General features: G+C 39.0%; 1 protein-coding gene across 1 annotated transcript in view; it reads left to right on the forward strand.

The window, feature by feature from the left end:
* Nucleotides 1-15,156, forward strand: part of Sh (Potassium voltage-gated channel protein Shaker) — a 719,812-nt gene that overhangs the window by 575,424 nt on the left and 129,232 nt on the right. Inside the window, exon 8 of the mRNA XM_068225948.1 lies at nt 13,856-14,020. Within this exon, the coding sequence (XP_068082049.1) occupies nt 13,856-14,013 (158 nt within the window). The 3' untranslated portion in view covers nt 14,014-14,020. The remainder of the gene's footprint in view (nt 1-13,855; nt 14,021-15,156) is intronic.

Genomic DNA, 15,156 nt, shown 5'->3' on the forward strand with positions numbered 1-15,156 from the left:
ACCTACGTTCAGTGTCCGTCATACTCCTGAAGATTCAGCTAAAACTTCGGTATCACGATTTAATCACCGAAATATTTACTTCAGTTGCAAATGTTCCTCTTTCCCCATAGTCTAGTGAGTGCACATACGATAAGATAAAGCACGTGCGTTATTTTTAACTCAGACGTAACACCTTTCTTGGATAGCTGCTTTTCTTTCATGTCATCCAGCTGTAAATAATGCAGTTCGATTTCTGTGCGTATTGTGAATCACCCTCTCTTTTCTGTAGTTTACTTCAGTCTTCCAAAGAATACTGAGGATTTTCCTCGCATCATAATCATTGAGTGGAATATTGACATAGAAAGAAACACAATACATAATTTTCCTCTAATAATTCGTCACTGTTAGGGCAAAGGTCATATATCCCAATGCTTTTCCTATCCATTATTTTCCTTAGGACTGGTCACGCCTCCCAGCCATATATGGATAGTTAGTCCACCCGAACAATATCCGTTATGTCCATTTTCCCAAGCTTACGTGTAAAGGAAAATGAACCTTAACATACCGCACTCTAGGAATGTATGTTTGCTTGACTTACATACGCACGCCTACAGTGTAATGTACTTAAGGAACTTAAAACGCCCTCTGTACAATTTCACTAACATTATTTTCGTATTCAAAGCATCATCTCCTACATGCGTAGGTTATCCTCCTCATGTGCTTCTCTTTCTATCTTAAAGAAATATTTTCCGTTTCTCTGCTTTATTCTCGTTAATGAACTCGTTTCAGTACATCGTCATGATTCCTTACACAATCTATCTCATTATATCTGCTATTTTCCCTTCATGGTTCTTGAAGGGTGATGCCAAAATGACCTCCCTTTCCGTTGCTTTAATTGATTTATTTTTCCCTGATATATGTATCGTTGCTTAAGAAACAATACCGCGTATCTGACAATGCTCTTCTTGTCCAATATTTTCGTTAATTCTGGTCACGTACTTCAGCCACATATGGATATGCCGTCCATCAGAGCAATTTTCGTAACGTCCATTGTCTTATCCCGCCGTGTAAAGGAGAATGAACCATACCGTACCGTACTACGGGAATGTTGTATGTATAACGGATTTATGCACTCCTGCAGAATAATGTATTTAAGGTTCATTTTACTTTACACATTAGCATAGGAAAATGAATACAACGAAAATTGTTCTGATGGACTGCATATCAATATGTGGTTGGGAGGCGTGACCAGACTTAATGGAAATAATGGATAGGAAGACCATTGGCACATTCGAGGTTTTGGCTCAGGAGCAACGATATGTGCCATGTGGTGCATTTATACTAATCTTAGCTAGAGCTATATTAATTAGTACAACACTTAGCAATCAATGCCCTAGTGAAATTTATCGTTGGGTTTATTTTAAAACCTCGTATGTCCCAATGGTCTTCCGACCCATTACATTCCTCGAGACTTGTCACGCCTGCCAGCCACGAATTTATATACAGTCAACCAGAATAATTTTCGTTGTGTTCATTTGTCTATGTTGTTGTGTAAAGGAAAATGAACCTAAAATACATTATACTGTAGGAGTGCGTAAATTAGACATGTAAATAACATACTTACAATACGGTATGGTAAGGCCCATTTTCCTTTACGCGGTAGCATAGGAAAATTAACACAACGAAAATTATTCTGATGGACTGCATATAAATGTGTGGCTGGGAGGCGTGACCAGTCTTAAATGAAATAATGGGTGGGGAGTTCATTGGGACATACGAGGTTTTAAAGGAAAGATATCATTATATCTGTGAGTTATTGTGTATTTTTTTCGGATTTCAGTAATTAACACCAGTTTCCTTTCTGTTAAGGTGTTGTAGGAACAAAATTTCCTACAACTAAGTAATATTGTAGTGTAGTAGTAGCCTATATTAATTACCTTATTGTCGTGTGATCTTTGTGAAATATCCTAGACAATATGTTTTTCCTTTCATTTTTATTTTACACAGAATGAGTTATTTTATTTTTCCTTTCCTTTTCATTATTCCGTAAAGAATGTCTAAGGAGTGCAAGTGTAGGAACTGCGTGTGTGGCCAGGCATTAAGGAGTATGAGGGAGGAGTTGGAGAGTTTGAGGGAGATAATTAGGATTCCCTCAGAGGACAGGAATGATGAAAGTAGGCCTTCCACAAAAAAATGTACTGGAAAGAGTAGGTGTAAAAGAGGGATGGGAAGGAAAGGGAAGAATTGTAGAAGACAGGTGGTCTAATGTTTTAAGGGGAAGGAGATTGTAGGCCAAGGGCTCTATTCAGGATCAGAATTCAGGACAGGTGTCTGTGAGAAATTGCTACGAGTCACTGCAGGTAGGACAACTGAGAGAAGATGAGGAACAGGGAACTGTTGCTGAGAAGTGTGGAAGTAGGAGGAAGGGAAAAGGTAGGAAAGGAAAATGTGGAGTAGTAGATAGGAAAACACAGGTGGAACAGGGTCATGAGAAGGAGAAAAAAAGAGGAGGAAGTAGCTCCTGCAGCTGTCAGGAGAGATAGGGCTGACAAGGAGGGGCGGGGATCAAATGAGGTGGGTAGGTTGAGGCTCTAGTGATGGGGAATTCCTTTGTTAGACATGTGTGGAAAGTGTGTGGAGGAAAGGGAACCAGGGTAGAGTGTTATCCAGGAATTAGGTTGAGTCAGATGTTGCGGAAGGTAGAAGAGAAGGAGGAGGGAAAGGAGAAGATGGTAGTGTTAAACGTTGGTACTAAGAACGTAAGACAAGCAGGTATAAGTACCAAAATAGTTGGGATGTGTGTTATCTGGTAAATGCAGCACGGGTGAAGTTTAAAGAACCGGAGATTGTTACTAGTGGAATATTGTGTAGGAGGGATACTGACTGGAAGGTGATTGGGGATTTAAGTGAGACTATGGAGTGGATATGTGGGAAACTGGGAGTGAGATATCTAGATATTAATGGGTAGGAGATAGGGATCTGCGCTCAGATGGCCTACAATTAAACCGCAGGGGTACATATAAGTTACGAAATTTGTTTAGAAGGGTTATAGCGAGGTACATTCAGGGAAACGGGTTGGCCTAGGGGGCGGTGATAAGGGTAGAGGGAACTGGAAGTCAAGTAGGGATGACCTAAGAACGTCAGTGCTCAATTGTAGAAGTATTGTAAAGAAAGGAATTAAGTAATTTAATAGATATATCGACGGATTACTTCTAAAACCTCGTATGTCCCAATGCTCCTCCTATCCATTATACGCCTTAAGACTGGCCACGCCTCCCAGCCTCATATTTATATGCGGTCCATCGGAATAATTTTCTTTGTGTTCATTTTCCTGTACTAGCGTGTAAGGGAAAATAGACCTTACCGTACCATATTATAGGGACGTTGTTTGAAAGCAAAATTACGAACTTCTACTGTATAATGTATTTAAGGTTAATTTTCCTTTACACGCCCCCATAGGAAAATGAGCACAACGAAAGTTGTTCTCATGGGGTGCAATATTCATATGTGGCTAGATGGCGTGACCGGTCTTGAGGAATATAATAGATAGGAAGAGCACTGGGACATACGAGGTTTTAGAAGTAAGCCGTCGATATACTTACCACATATTGTAATAGGAGTTGAATCATGGCTGAGAAATGATATCATGGATGCAGAAATATTCTCACGGAACTGGAGTGTGTACGTAGCGATAAGATAGGAACGGTAGAACAGGAAGTATTCATTCTGGTGAAAGAAGAATGTGTAAGCTACGAAAAATTTAAAGATGACAAACATGAAATTCTAGGTGTAAGGCTCATCTCTAAATATAATAGACAACTTGATATCTTTGGAGTGTACAGACCGGGAAAGTGTAGCGCTGACACGTATCAGAACTATTTGATAACATAATCAGCTATGTGGGATATGATATGGAAAGAAACGTGATAGTAGCGGGTGATCTCAATTTACCAAATGTCAATTGGGAAGGTAATGGAAAGACAGGAAGCATGACCAACAAATGGAAAATAAGTTAATATGGGAAGGGCAGCTGATTCAGAAAGTGATGAAACCAACTGGAGGGAAGAATATTCTGGATGTGGTTCTGGTAAAACCAGGTGAGCTCTATAGAGAAACCGAAGTAATAGGTGGTGTTAGTGATCACGAAGCTGTTTTTGTGGTAGTTAAAAATAAAATTGAAAGAAAGAGAAGGTATTAAAATTAGGACTGTTAGGCAGTACCATATGGCTGATAAAATAGACATGAGGGAGTTTTTAAAAAGTAAATATGATCGGTGATAAACGGTAAATAAAAATGTAAACAGTCTGGGATGGTTTTAAAGCATTTGTTAAGGAATGTGGAAATAGGTTTGTACCTTTGAAGGTGGTGAGGAATGGTAAAGATCCACTATATTATAACAGGGAAGTAAAGAGATTAAGAAGGAGGTACAGGCTGGAAAGAAATAGGGTTAAAAATGGCTGTGGAAGTAAGGATAAATTGAAGGAACTTACTAGGAAATTGAATCTATCAAAGAAGTCAGCTAAGGATAACATGATGACAAGCATAATTGGCGGTCATACAAATTTTAGTGAAAATGGAAGAGTATGTATAGGTACTTTAAGGCAGAACAGGTTCCAAGAAGGACATTCCAGGAATCATTAATGGACATGGGGAGTGTGTATGCGAGGATATTCAAAAGGCACAAGTATCCAGTCAACACCATATAAAGACTGTTGGTTACAAAGACAATGTTCAGATATAAGAGGTGACTAATACTAAAGAAGTATTAAAATTTACCTATGATAACAATGACATTTACATTAAGATACAAAATTTGAAAACTAGAAAAGCGCCTGGAATTGATAAGGTTTCGGGAGATATACTAAAAACGTTGGGTTGGGATATAGTACCATATCTGAAGTACTTATTTGGTTATTTTTTGCGTGAAGGAGGTATACCAAATGAATGGAGGGTTGCTATAGTAGCACCTGTGTATAAAGGAAAGGGTGATAGACAAAAAGCTGAAAATAACAGGCCAGTCAGTTTGACATGCATTGCATGTAAGCTTTGGGAAAGCGTTCGTCCTGATTATATTAGATATGTTTGCGAAATTAATAACTGGTCTCATAGAAGGCAGTTTGGGTTTTAGGAAAGGTTATTCCACTCAAGCTCAACTTGTAGGATTCCAGCAAGATATAGCAGATCTCCAGCATTCAGGAGGTCAAATGGACTGTATCGCGATTGACCTCTCTAAGGCATTTGATAGGGTAGATCATGGGAGACTACTGGCAAATATGAATGTAATTGGACTAGAAAAAATAGTGACTGAATGGGTGGCTAATTTCTAGAAAATAGAACTTAGATAAGTAGAATAGGCGAGGCTCTATCTGACCCTGTAATAATTAAGAGCCGAATTCCTCAAGGCAGTATTATTGGACCTTTATGTTTTCTTATATATAAAAATGATATGTGTAAAGAAGTGGAGTCAGAGATATGGCTATTTGCAGATGATGTTATTCTGTACAGAGTAATAAATAAGCTACAAGGTTGAGAGCAACTGCAAAATGACCTCGATAATATTGTGGGATAGACACTAGGCAATGGTGTGATGATAAACGGGGTTAAAAATCAGGTTGTGAGTTTCACAAATAGGAAAATTCCTCTCAGTTCTAATTACTGCGTTGATGGGGTGAAACTTCTATTCGTGGATCATTGTAAGTACATAGGTGTTAATATAAGGAAACATCCTCATTGGGCCATCACATAAATATGATTGTAAATAAAGGTTACAGATCTCTGCACATGGTTATGAGGTTACTTAGGAGTTGTAGTAAGGATGTAAAGAGAGGCCATATTAGTCCCCACCAGGAATACTTGATTCAAGAACTGGCAAAAATCCAAAGAAAAGCAGCTCGATTTGTTCTGGGTGATTTCCGACAAAAGAGTAGCGTTACCAACATGTTGCAAAGTTTTGGCTGGGATGACTTGGAAGAAAGGAGACTAGCTGCTCGTCTAAGTGGTATACGTATTCCGAGCTGTCAGTGGAGGGATGGCGTGGAATGACATCAGTAGACGAATAAGTTTGAATGGTTTCTTTAAAAGTGGGAATGATCACAATATGAAGATAAACCTGGATCTCAAGAGGACAAATTGTGGAAATAATCGTTTATAGGAAGGGAAATTTCCAATTTCGTTGCAACCATTTAAGAAAAGGCTAGGAAAACAGCTGACAGGGACTCTGCCACCTGGACGATTGCCCTAAATGCAGATCAGTTGTGATTGATTGATTGATTGATTGATTGATTGATTGATTGATTGATTGATTGATTGATTGATTGATTGATTGATTGATTGATTGATTGATTGATTGATTGATTGATTGATTGATTGATTGATTGATTGATTGATTGATTGATTGATTTCCTTCATACAATGTTAAAAATAGGTAAATATTTGATGTACAGTATATCTCAAGAACTCTGGGTGATAGAGACAGATGTTTCGCATATTTTAAATCGATATATTTCAGTGGTGTTACAACGCCTGTTGGATACCAAGATATCCACCGAAATTCGTTTTTGTAGATCAGTGTTATTGGCACTATCCACGTCCTGCTGTTTTGCAGACCGCTATAAAAATTAACGGATAATGCACCTAGTATTTCCGCATTGAAAAATCACATCCCTACAGTTTGGATCTGTATCAAACTGTAACTTTGCTTGCCTGCCTGCTTTCTTTCTTTAAAGGACACAGAACCGATGACCAAGACATCTCTAACTCCTTAACTACAACAGTCAGAACAGCTTCAACCTGCAGTGTTTTACACTCAGTAACCAATTCGTCTTTCCATCACTCCGGCTCCATGGTCTAGGGCTAATGAGCCTGTATCTAACCTGGAGGTCCTGGATTTGATTCCTGGTCAGTAATTTTTACCTGGAACTGATCGCTGGGTAGGTCTACGCGGCCTACGTGAGAACAATGAGGAGCTATTTGACAGTGAAATGCAGGCCTTCCAGGTGAGCAGTGGTAGTTTCGTTGGCCGAGACTAATCAGGGCCATAGCACCATGCGTGTTTTATCTCTTTCACCTCATGTCCACATTCTGGTTGTTACCGATATTCTCTTAATTTACGTGAATCACTGAGAAGCTGACATTAACTCGACTTTCCATTCACAGCGGCACAACAGAAGAAACTGAGTCTTGATTCACCTAAGAGAATGTGAGCCGAATTCCTCGTCATGAAGTCCAGAAATGTAGAATAGAGTTCACCACTTCTGGGGAAATATTTGGTCATGACTGAGTTCACTCGGGTTAGAACACAACGATGGATTTCTTTTAAAACCTTGTATCTCCCAATGCTCTTCCTAAACATTATGTTCCTTAAGACTTGTCACGCCCCCAGCCATATATGGATATTTAGTCCATCAGAACAATATTCATTGTTTTCATTTTCCTATGCTTACGTGTGAAGGAAAATGAACCTTACCGTACCACACTCTTGGAACCTATGTTTGCATGACTTATTTACACACACCTACAGTATCAAATCAAAACAAGCAAAGTCATCTCCGTACAGGCCACGAAGGCCCTTGGAGGGGTGGAAGGTAAAGGCTTCTACCATTCGTAACCTCGGCACGTGGTGGGGTGGAGTGGTTAGCTCTACGCCCGGCCACCTTTGCCCCCAGGAATTAACCTGGTACTCATTTCTGGTGAGTGAACCTCAGGGCCATACGCACCTCCGGAAGTGGAAATCTCGTTTCTTAAATCTTACGACTTCCTGACGGGGATTCTAACCCACGTCCTTTCCGGCGAACCGAGCACGCCTTTACCGCCTCGGCCAGGCACTCCTACAGTATAATGTACCTGATTCTAATTATCCTTCACACCTTAGCATACGAAAATAAACTCAACGAAAATGGTTCTGATGAAATGAAATGTCGTATGGCTTTTAGTGCCGGGATATCCCAGGACGGGTTCGGCTCGCCAGGTGCAGGTCTTTCTATTTGACTCCCGTAGGCGACCTGCGCGTCGTGATGAGGATGAAATGATGATGAAGACAAAACATACACCCAGTCCCCGTGCCATTGGAATTAACCAATTAAGGTTAAAATCCACGACCCAGCCGGGAATCGAACCCGGGACCCTCTGAACCGAAGGCCAGTACGCTGACCGTTCAGCCAACGAGTCGGACATGGTTCTGATGGACGGCATATTCATATGTGGCTGGGAGGTGTGACCAGTCTTTAGGGAAATAATAGATAGGAAGAACACTGTGAGATATGACCTTTTGCCCGAACAGCGACCAATTTTCTTTGTGTTCATTTGCCTATTCGTATGTGTAAAGGAAAATGGCCTTTAACATACCGTATGGTAGGAATGTTGTTGGCACGGCGAATTTTCACTCTCCTGCAGTGTAATATATTTTATATTTCAGTTTCATTTTCTTTTACACATTAGCATAGGAAAATGAACGCAATGAAAACTATTCTAATGGACTACATATACACATGTGGCTGAGAAGCGTGACCAGTTCTAAGGAATATAATAGGTAGGAAGAGCATTGAGACATACGAGGTTTTAAAAGAAAGCCATCGATAAATATGAACAAGGTTATTTCCCGGGGACAAGGGTGGCCTGACATAGGCCTAAACACTCTCTCCTTATTAGTCTTGTTCCGAAGTTAAAAAATAGTGGAAACTTTTCCCTTTCATTCATCCAGGTAACTCGATGGTCAATAACGAAGGTAGTTTTACTTTCTTATGACAAAATAATGTCCTTCAGAGAGAGGTTATGAAAGTGAATAGGATGCCGAGCCAGACAGACTGCATTGCCATCCTGCAAAAGGGCGCTTTTATTTTGTTAGTCCACAGCAGGATCGAGTGTTCGTTTATGGTAAGTATGCAAACTGCGTGTACTCCATCCACCAAGGACCAGAAGTACGCAACTAGTATTACTGTACACCTTTGTAACTTCTTCAAATCGACGGCTTACTTCTAAACCCTCGTATGTCCCAGTGCTCTTCCTATCTATTATAATCCTTAAGACCGGGCACGCCTCCCAGCCACATATGAATATGCAGCCCATCAGAACAATTATCGTTGTGCTGTTATTCCTGTGGGCGTGTGTAAAGGAAAGTTAACCTTAAATACATTATACAGCAAGAGTGTGTAATTTCGCTTTCAAACAACGTCCCTTCAATGCAGTACGGTAAGGTCTATTTGCCTTTATACATTCGCACAGGAAAATGACAGAACGAAAATTATTCCGATGGACTGTATATAAATAAGGCTGGGAGGCGTGACCAGTCCTAAGGCATATAATGGATAGGAAGAACATTGGGACATACGAGGTTTTAGAAGTAAGGCATTTAAATATTGCATTCATCACTGAAAAGACCACAGTGCTACGTTATCACACCGTCTAGGGACAAATTCACCAACTTACGTAGTCGTGTTTCTTGTCGAGTGCATTCCATCACATGCGCAGATTCCAGTCTAACTGATTCGTATTTTTAACCAGTTGGAAGCAGATACAGATATTTTAAGTTATGTCAAACAATTATTGCCTTTGGTTTTGAAGTATTGCTTGTGGTTAGAGTTCAGTTCCCTCTGTATAAATCATGCGGAGATGACGAACGGCACACCAATTTAACCTCAGAGCGAAAACTCATTTCTCTTCGAACACAAGGAATTACGACCCCTTTAAGTGTTAGGTAACCACAAGATCAGATTCCTCACCGCGAAGAGGAAGCTTAGTTCAAGAAGCCTGTACACTCACCAATTGCATCTCCTGAATAACAAATATTATTCATTCGTCTGTACGTATCATTTTAAAGCACCCGAGGAACGTAGTAGGTTAAGTTTTCACGGCTAACATCACGTTAATAACAGAGCTTCCCCAACTTATTAAGTCGAGCTATGATCCAGTGGGGCTTTTGAACAATGATACTCAATTTCCAGCGAAACGTCGTAGCACGAAACCCAAGAATATCAAGATGTACAAGGCCAGAATAATTCTGTTGTGTTCATTTGACTATGTTCCTGTCCATTATTTCCCCTAAGACTGGTCACGCCTCCAAGACACATATCGACATCCAGTCCATCACACGAATTTTCGTTGCGTTCATTTTCCTATCTTGTTGTATAACGATGGCTTACTTCTAAAACCTCGTATGTCCCAATGCTATTCCTATCCATTATATGCCTTAAGACTGGTCACGCCTCACAGCCTCATATTTATATGCAGTCCATCGGAATAATATTCGTTGTGTTCATTTTCCTATGCTAGTGTGTAAAGGAAAATAGACCTTACCGTACCGTATTGTAGGGACGTTGTTTGAAAGCGAAATTACGCACTCCTACAACATAATGTATTTAAGGTTAATTTTGCTTTACACACATCCATAGGAAAATGAGCACAACGAAAATTGTTGTGATGGGCTGCATATTCATACGTGGCTGGGAGGAGTGACTGGTCTTAAGGAATATAATAGATAGGAAGAGCACTGGGATATACGTGGTTTTAGAAGTAAGCCGTCGATAAAGGCAGATGGGCCTTACCGAACCGTACTGTAGGAATGTTGTTTGTATGACGTATTTAGGCACTCCTACAGAATAATGTATTTACGGTTCATTTTGCTTCACACGTAAGCATAGTAAAACGAACACAACGAAAATTGTTCTCATGAACATATAAATATGTGGCTGGGAGACGTGACCAGTTTTAAGGAGAATAATGGATAGGAAGGGCATTGTGGGGTCAATCAATCAATCAATCAATCAATACTGATCTGCATTTAGGGCAGTCGCCCAAGTGGCAGATTCCCTATCTGTTGTTTTACTAGCCTTTTTTTAAATGATTGCAAAGAAATTGGAAATGTATTGAACATCTCCCTTGGTAAGTTATTCCAATCCCTAACTCCCCTTCTTATAAACGATTATTTTCCCCAATTTATTCTCTTGAATTCCAACTTCATCTTCATATTGTGATCTTTCCTACTTTGAAACTCACCACTCAAACTTATTCGTCTACTAATGTCATTCCACGCCATCTCTCCACTGACAGCTCGGAACATACCACTTAGTCGACCAGCTGGTCTTCTTTCTCCCAAGTCTTCCCAGCCCAAACTCTGCAACATTTATGTAACGCTACTCTTTTGTCGGAAATCACCCTGAACAAATCGAGCTGCTTTTCTTTGGATTTTTCTCCAGTTCTTGAATCAAGTAATCCTGGTGAGGATCCCATACACTGGAACCATACTCTAGTTGCGGTCTTACAAGATACTTACCTGCCCTCTCCTTTACATCCTTACTACAACCCCTAAATACCCTCATAACCATGTGCAGAGATGTGTTCCCTTTATTTACAATCATATTTTTGTGATTACCCCACTGATCACCCTATCAACGCAGTAATTAAATTAATTAATGGATTAATTAATTAATGGGTATTTCGTCCATCAACAATTTTCGTTGTGTTCACTTTCTTTTGGTCGCATATAAAGGAAAATGGTCTTTGCCATACCGTATTGTAGGGATGTTGTTTGCCTGGTGAATGTTCACAATCCTACAGTATAATAAGGTTCATTTTTCTTTACTCATTAACATAGGAAAATGAACATAACTAAAATTATTCTCATGGACTGCATATAAATATGTGGGTGAGAGGCGTGACCAGTCCTAAGGAACATCATGAGTAGCAGGAGCATTGGGACATACGAGGTTTTAAAAGAAAGTCATAGATATGCATTTTCAGTGAAATACTATGAATAAGTTGCTATATGTTGCTGGTTTTTGTGAACATAGCGTCTCTCACAGTACAAAGTGCACTCGAAATGGCGTTATTTTGTGTCCAAGACAGTCTGAAAGCCTACGATAGCTTGCTGTTCGGTTGCACGAAGCATTTCGACGGCCTAGTTCTAACACCACGTATATGTGACAATACTGTTGCCATACGGTTCGTGGTCACGCCTCCTAGCCACATGTAGATATCGACGGCTTACTTCTAAAACCTCGTATGTCCCAGTGCACTTCCTATCTATTATATTCCTTAAGACCGATCACGCCTTCCAGCCACGTATGAATATGCAGCCCATCAGAACAATTTTCATTGTGCTCATTTTCCTATGGGTGTGTGTAAAGGAAAGTTAACCTTAAATACATTATACTGCAGGAGTGCGTAATTTTGCTTTCAACCAACATCCCTACAATACGGTACGGGAAGGTCTATTTTCCTTTACACATTAGCACAGGAAAATGAACACAACGAAAATTATTCCGATGGACTGCATATAAATATAAGGCTGGGAGGCGTGACCAGTCTTAAGGCATATAATGGATAGGAAGAGCATTGGGACATACGAGGTTTTAGAAGTAAGCGATCGATATGCAGTCCCTTAGATTAACTTTTGTCATCATTTTCCTATGCTTACGTCTAAATTAAAATGAACCTTATATGCATTAGATCCTATTCTGTAGGAGTGCGTAAATACGTCGTACAAACAACATTCCTAGAGTACGGTAAGGTAAAGTTCATTTTGCTTTACACGTTGGCATAGGAAAATGAACCCAACGAAAATTATTCTGATAGACTGCATATCCATAAGTGGCTGGGAGGCGTGACCAGTCTTAACGAAGGTAATGGCCAGGAACAGCATTGTCAGATACGTGGTATTAGAACTAGGCCATCGATCTCCATTGGTATGCCTGATACCTCTCTTCAGATCGGCATATGCGAATGTTTACCTTACAAACGCTGTCTTTCGGTTACTGCGAACCATTCAAATCTTGTAGCCCATAAACTAGACATTATTCCTGCCAAGTTTAGTACGCTTACAATGAATAGCTTCCTGTCCAGAGTGAGTAAGGCTGGAAAAGTTTAACTGTAACCCACTATGTATGTTATTAATAATCATCTGAATAATATAACAATGCGTAGTAGTCTATTTATTTTAAGAAATGTAAATTTGTGTTAAGGATCAAAAGTTTTTAGACTGTACAATTTAACTGCACAGTTTGTGTGACTCAAGACAGAAGCTGATAAGAAGCCGAATAATAGTTGTTTGTCTCAAATATTTATTGTGCATCTTATGTTAAAATTTATCGAATATGTTTGAGAAGAGTTAATGATATCCCCACGCAACTCTAATTCCTACCCAATCTCAGGTATAAATAGACTCTACTAGAGTAATTTTAGATATAGCATGCTTACATAATTATAATTATTGCTATCCAAAATATATCATCTTAAACAGTATGATACAATCTCAAGGATGTGCACAAATATTTCAAATTAGGCTACCATGACATAATCTCATTTATCAAAATGTTTGGCTCTGTATCAAGAAAGAAATCGTAGTGAATCAAAGAATTTAATGACACTAAAGTGAGGACTTTTAGCCGATTTTACTATGTGTGACTGCTATCACAGTTAACTCTATATGGCTCATTTTATCTCTCTGACTACTAGCACCTTAATGCTGATTTAACTTTGTTCCTTTGTTTACTTGAATTTCCAGGTAATTCCTTATTGGATGAGATCCTGACGTTAAGAAGCAATCAAATATTATCCTTTTGGATTTTCCTGTCTCTGTTTTACTTAAAAATATTTTTCTATAATATGAATTATTTATTAATTAACCCAATGACTGATCATTGTTATGATCATGTATAATTATAATCGTATTCAGAGTTAATTGTACAGTTAGTAGTAAAGTTGCATTTGATAAAGGAAACTCTATCATGCTGCATGTCATATGAAATATAGCGAAACTATTAAAGATTTTCTGTGATCATGTTTCTCCATTTTCGTCCTTAATGCCTAAAATATCGCCTAATCGCATCATATTTATGTGTGTTCATTTTTCATACACAAGGTTAATGCGCTTTATATGTTTTAGGTCAACATATGAAGAAGAGTTCGCTGTCCGAATCCTCGTCAGACATCATGGAGCTTGAGGAAGGCATACTGCTCACCCGTGACGTCACCAAGAAGCAGAACTGCAATCCGCGGCACAACAATAATATAAACGCCATGAGCATCGAGACAGATGTCTGACTACTAGGTATTGTAATATTTAGGTTATATACAGTATAAAACTTATAACCAGTTTTCTTTTATCTTATCCACGAGATATTCTTATCTGTACGTTTTACCTGACTATAACGTGCATTGTCTGAATTCTTGATAGATACTGTTACCTTTAGATTATATCTGACTCCCTCATACTGTAATATTTATGTTATGTCTTACTCCCAGGCTCTATTACCTTTAGATTATGTCTGGCTCTTTGATACTTGTATATTTAGGTTATGTGTAACGCCTAGATCCTGCACTCTTCATCTTATATCTGATTGCTTGACACCGTTATTTTATGTTACGTCTGACTCCTAGCTTCTGTTATTCCTAGGTTATTTATTGCTCCAAGACACTGTTATCAGTAGACACTGTTAACGTTATGTCTGACTCCTATATACTGTTATCTTTATTCGTAGGTTATATCTGACTCCTAGACATCGTTACCTTTAGGTTATGTCTGGCTCCTAGACACTGTTATCTCATTAGGTCATATCTAAATCCAGGCAATTTTAGCCTTGAGTTACGTAGGACTTCTGGAAATGTCTGACTTTGAGACAGTGTTAACATGAAGTTATAGCTTGTTCTTGGACACTGCCATATTCAGATTTTATTCTACTCTTCAGTATTGTAACCTGTAGGTTTTCTGATTCCTGGTTACTGTTATCATAAAGTTATGTTTCACTATTGAGCACTGCATTTCTCTAAGTAGCATGTTATGTAAGGTTACGGATAGAAGTATAGTATAAGAAACATTAAATAAAATCATAACACTGGTACAGATTACGTAATATCGTATTAAACCTACAAATATTGCTATTTTGTAACACAACCTGCATACACATAAATGCATCACTTTTACATAGTACACTACCATATTAAGAAAAAACCGTGAAAAGACCTAGAGGACTTATACAGATGGCAGAATGCGTTCTTAATCACTGGGATTAAGAGATCTTACGTTTTAAGAAGATTACTTTAATGTAAGATAGACCTTCAACGAGATTCATCCTTGTACCAGAGTGAGAGATTCAAACGTTACATGAGATACTTCATCCAATTATTGTTGTTCATAAAGCAAATTGCAGTATACAGCGCCGTATATTTTAGCACTCGTTGCAAAGT

This window comes from Anabrus simplex, chromosome 2 (assembly GCF_040414725.1).
Source record: "Anabrus simplex isolate iqAnaSimp1 chromosome 2, ASM4041472v1, whole genome shotgun sequence".
NCBI classification, from domain to species: domain Eukaryota; kingdom Metazoa; phylum Arthropoda; class Insecta; order Orthoptera; family Tettigoniidae; genus Anabrus; species Anabrus simplex.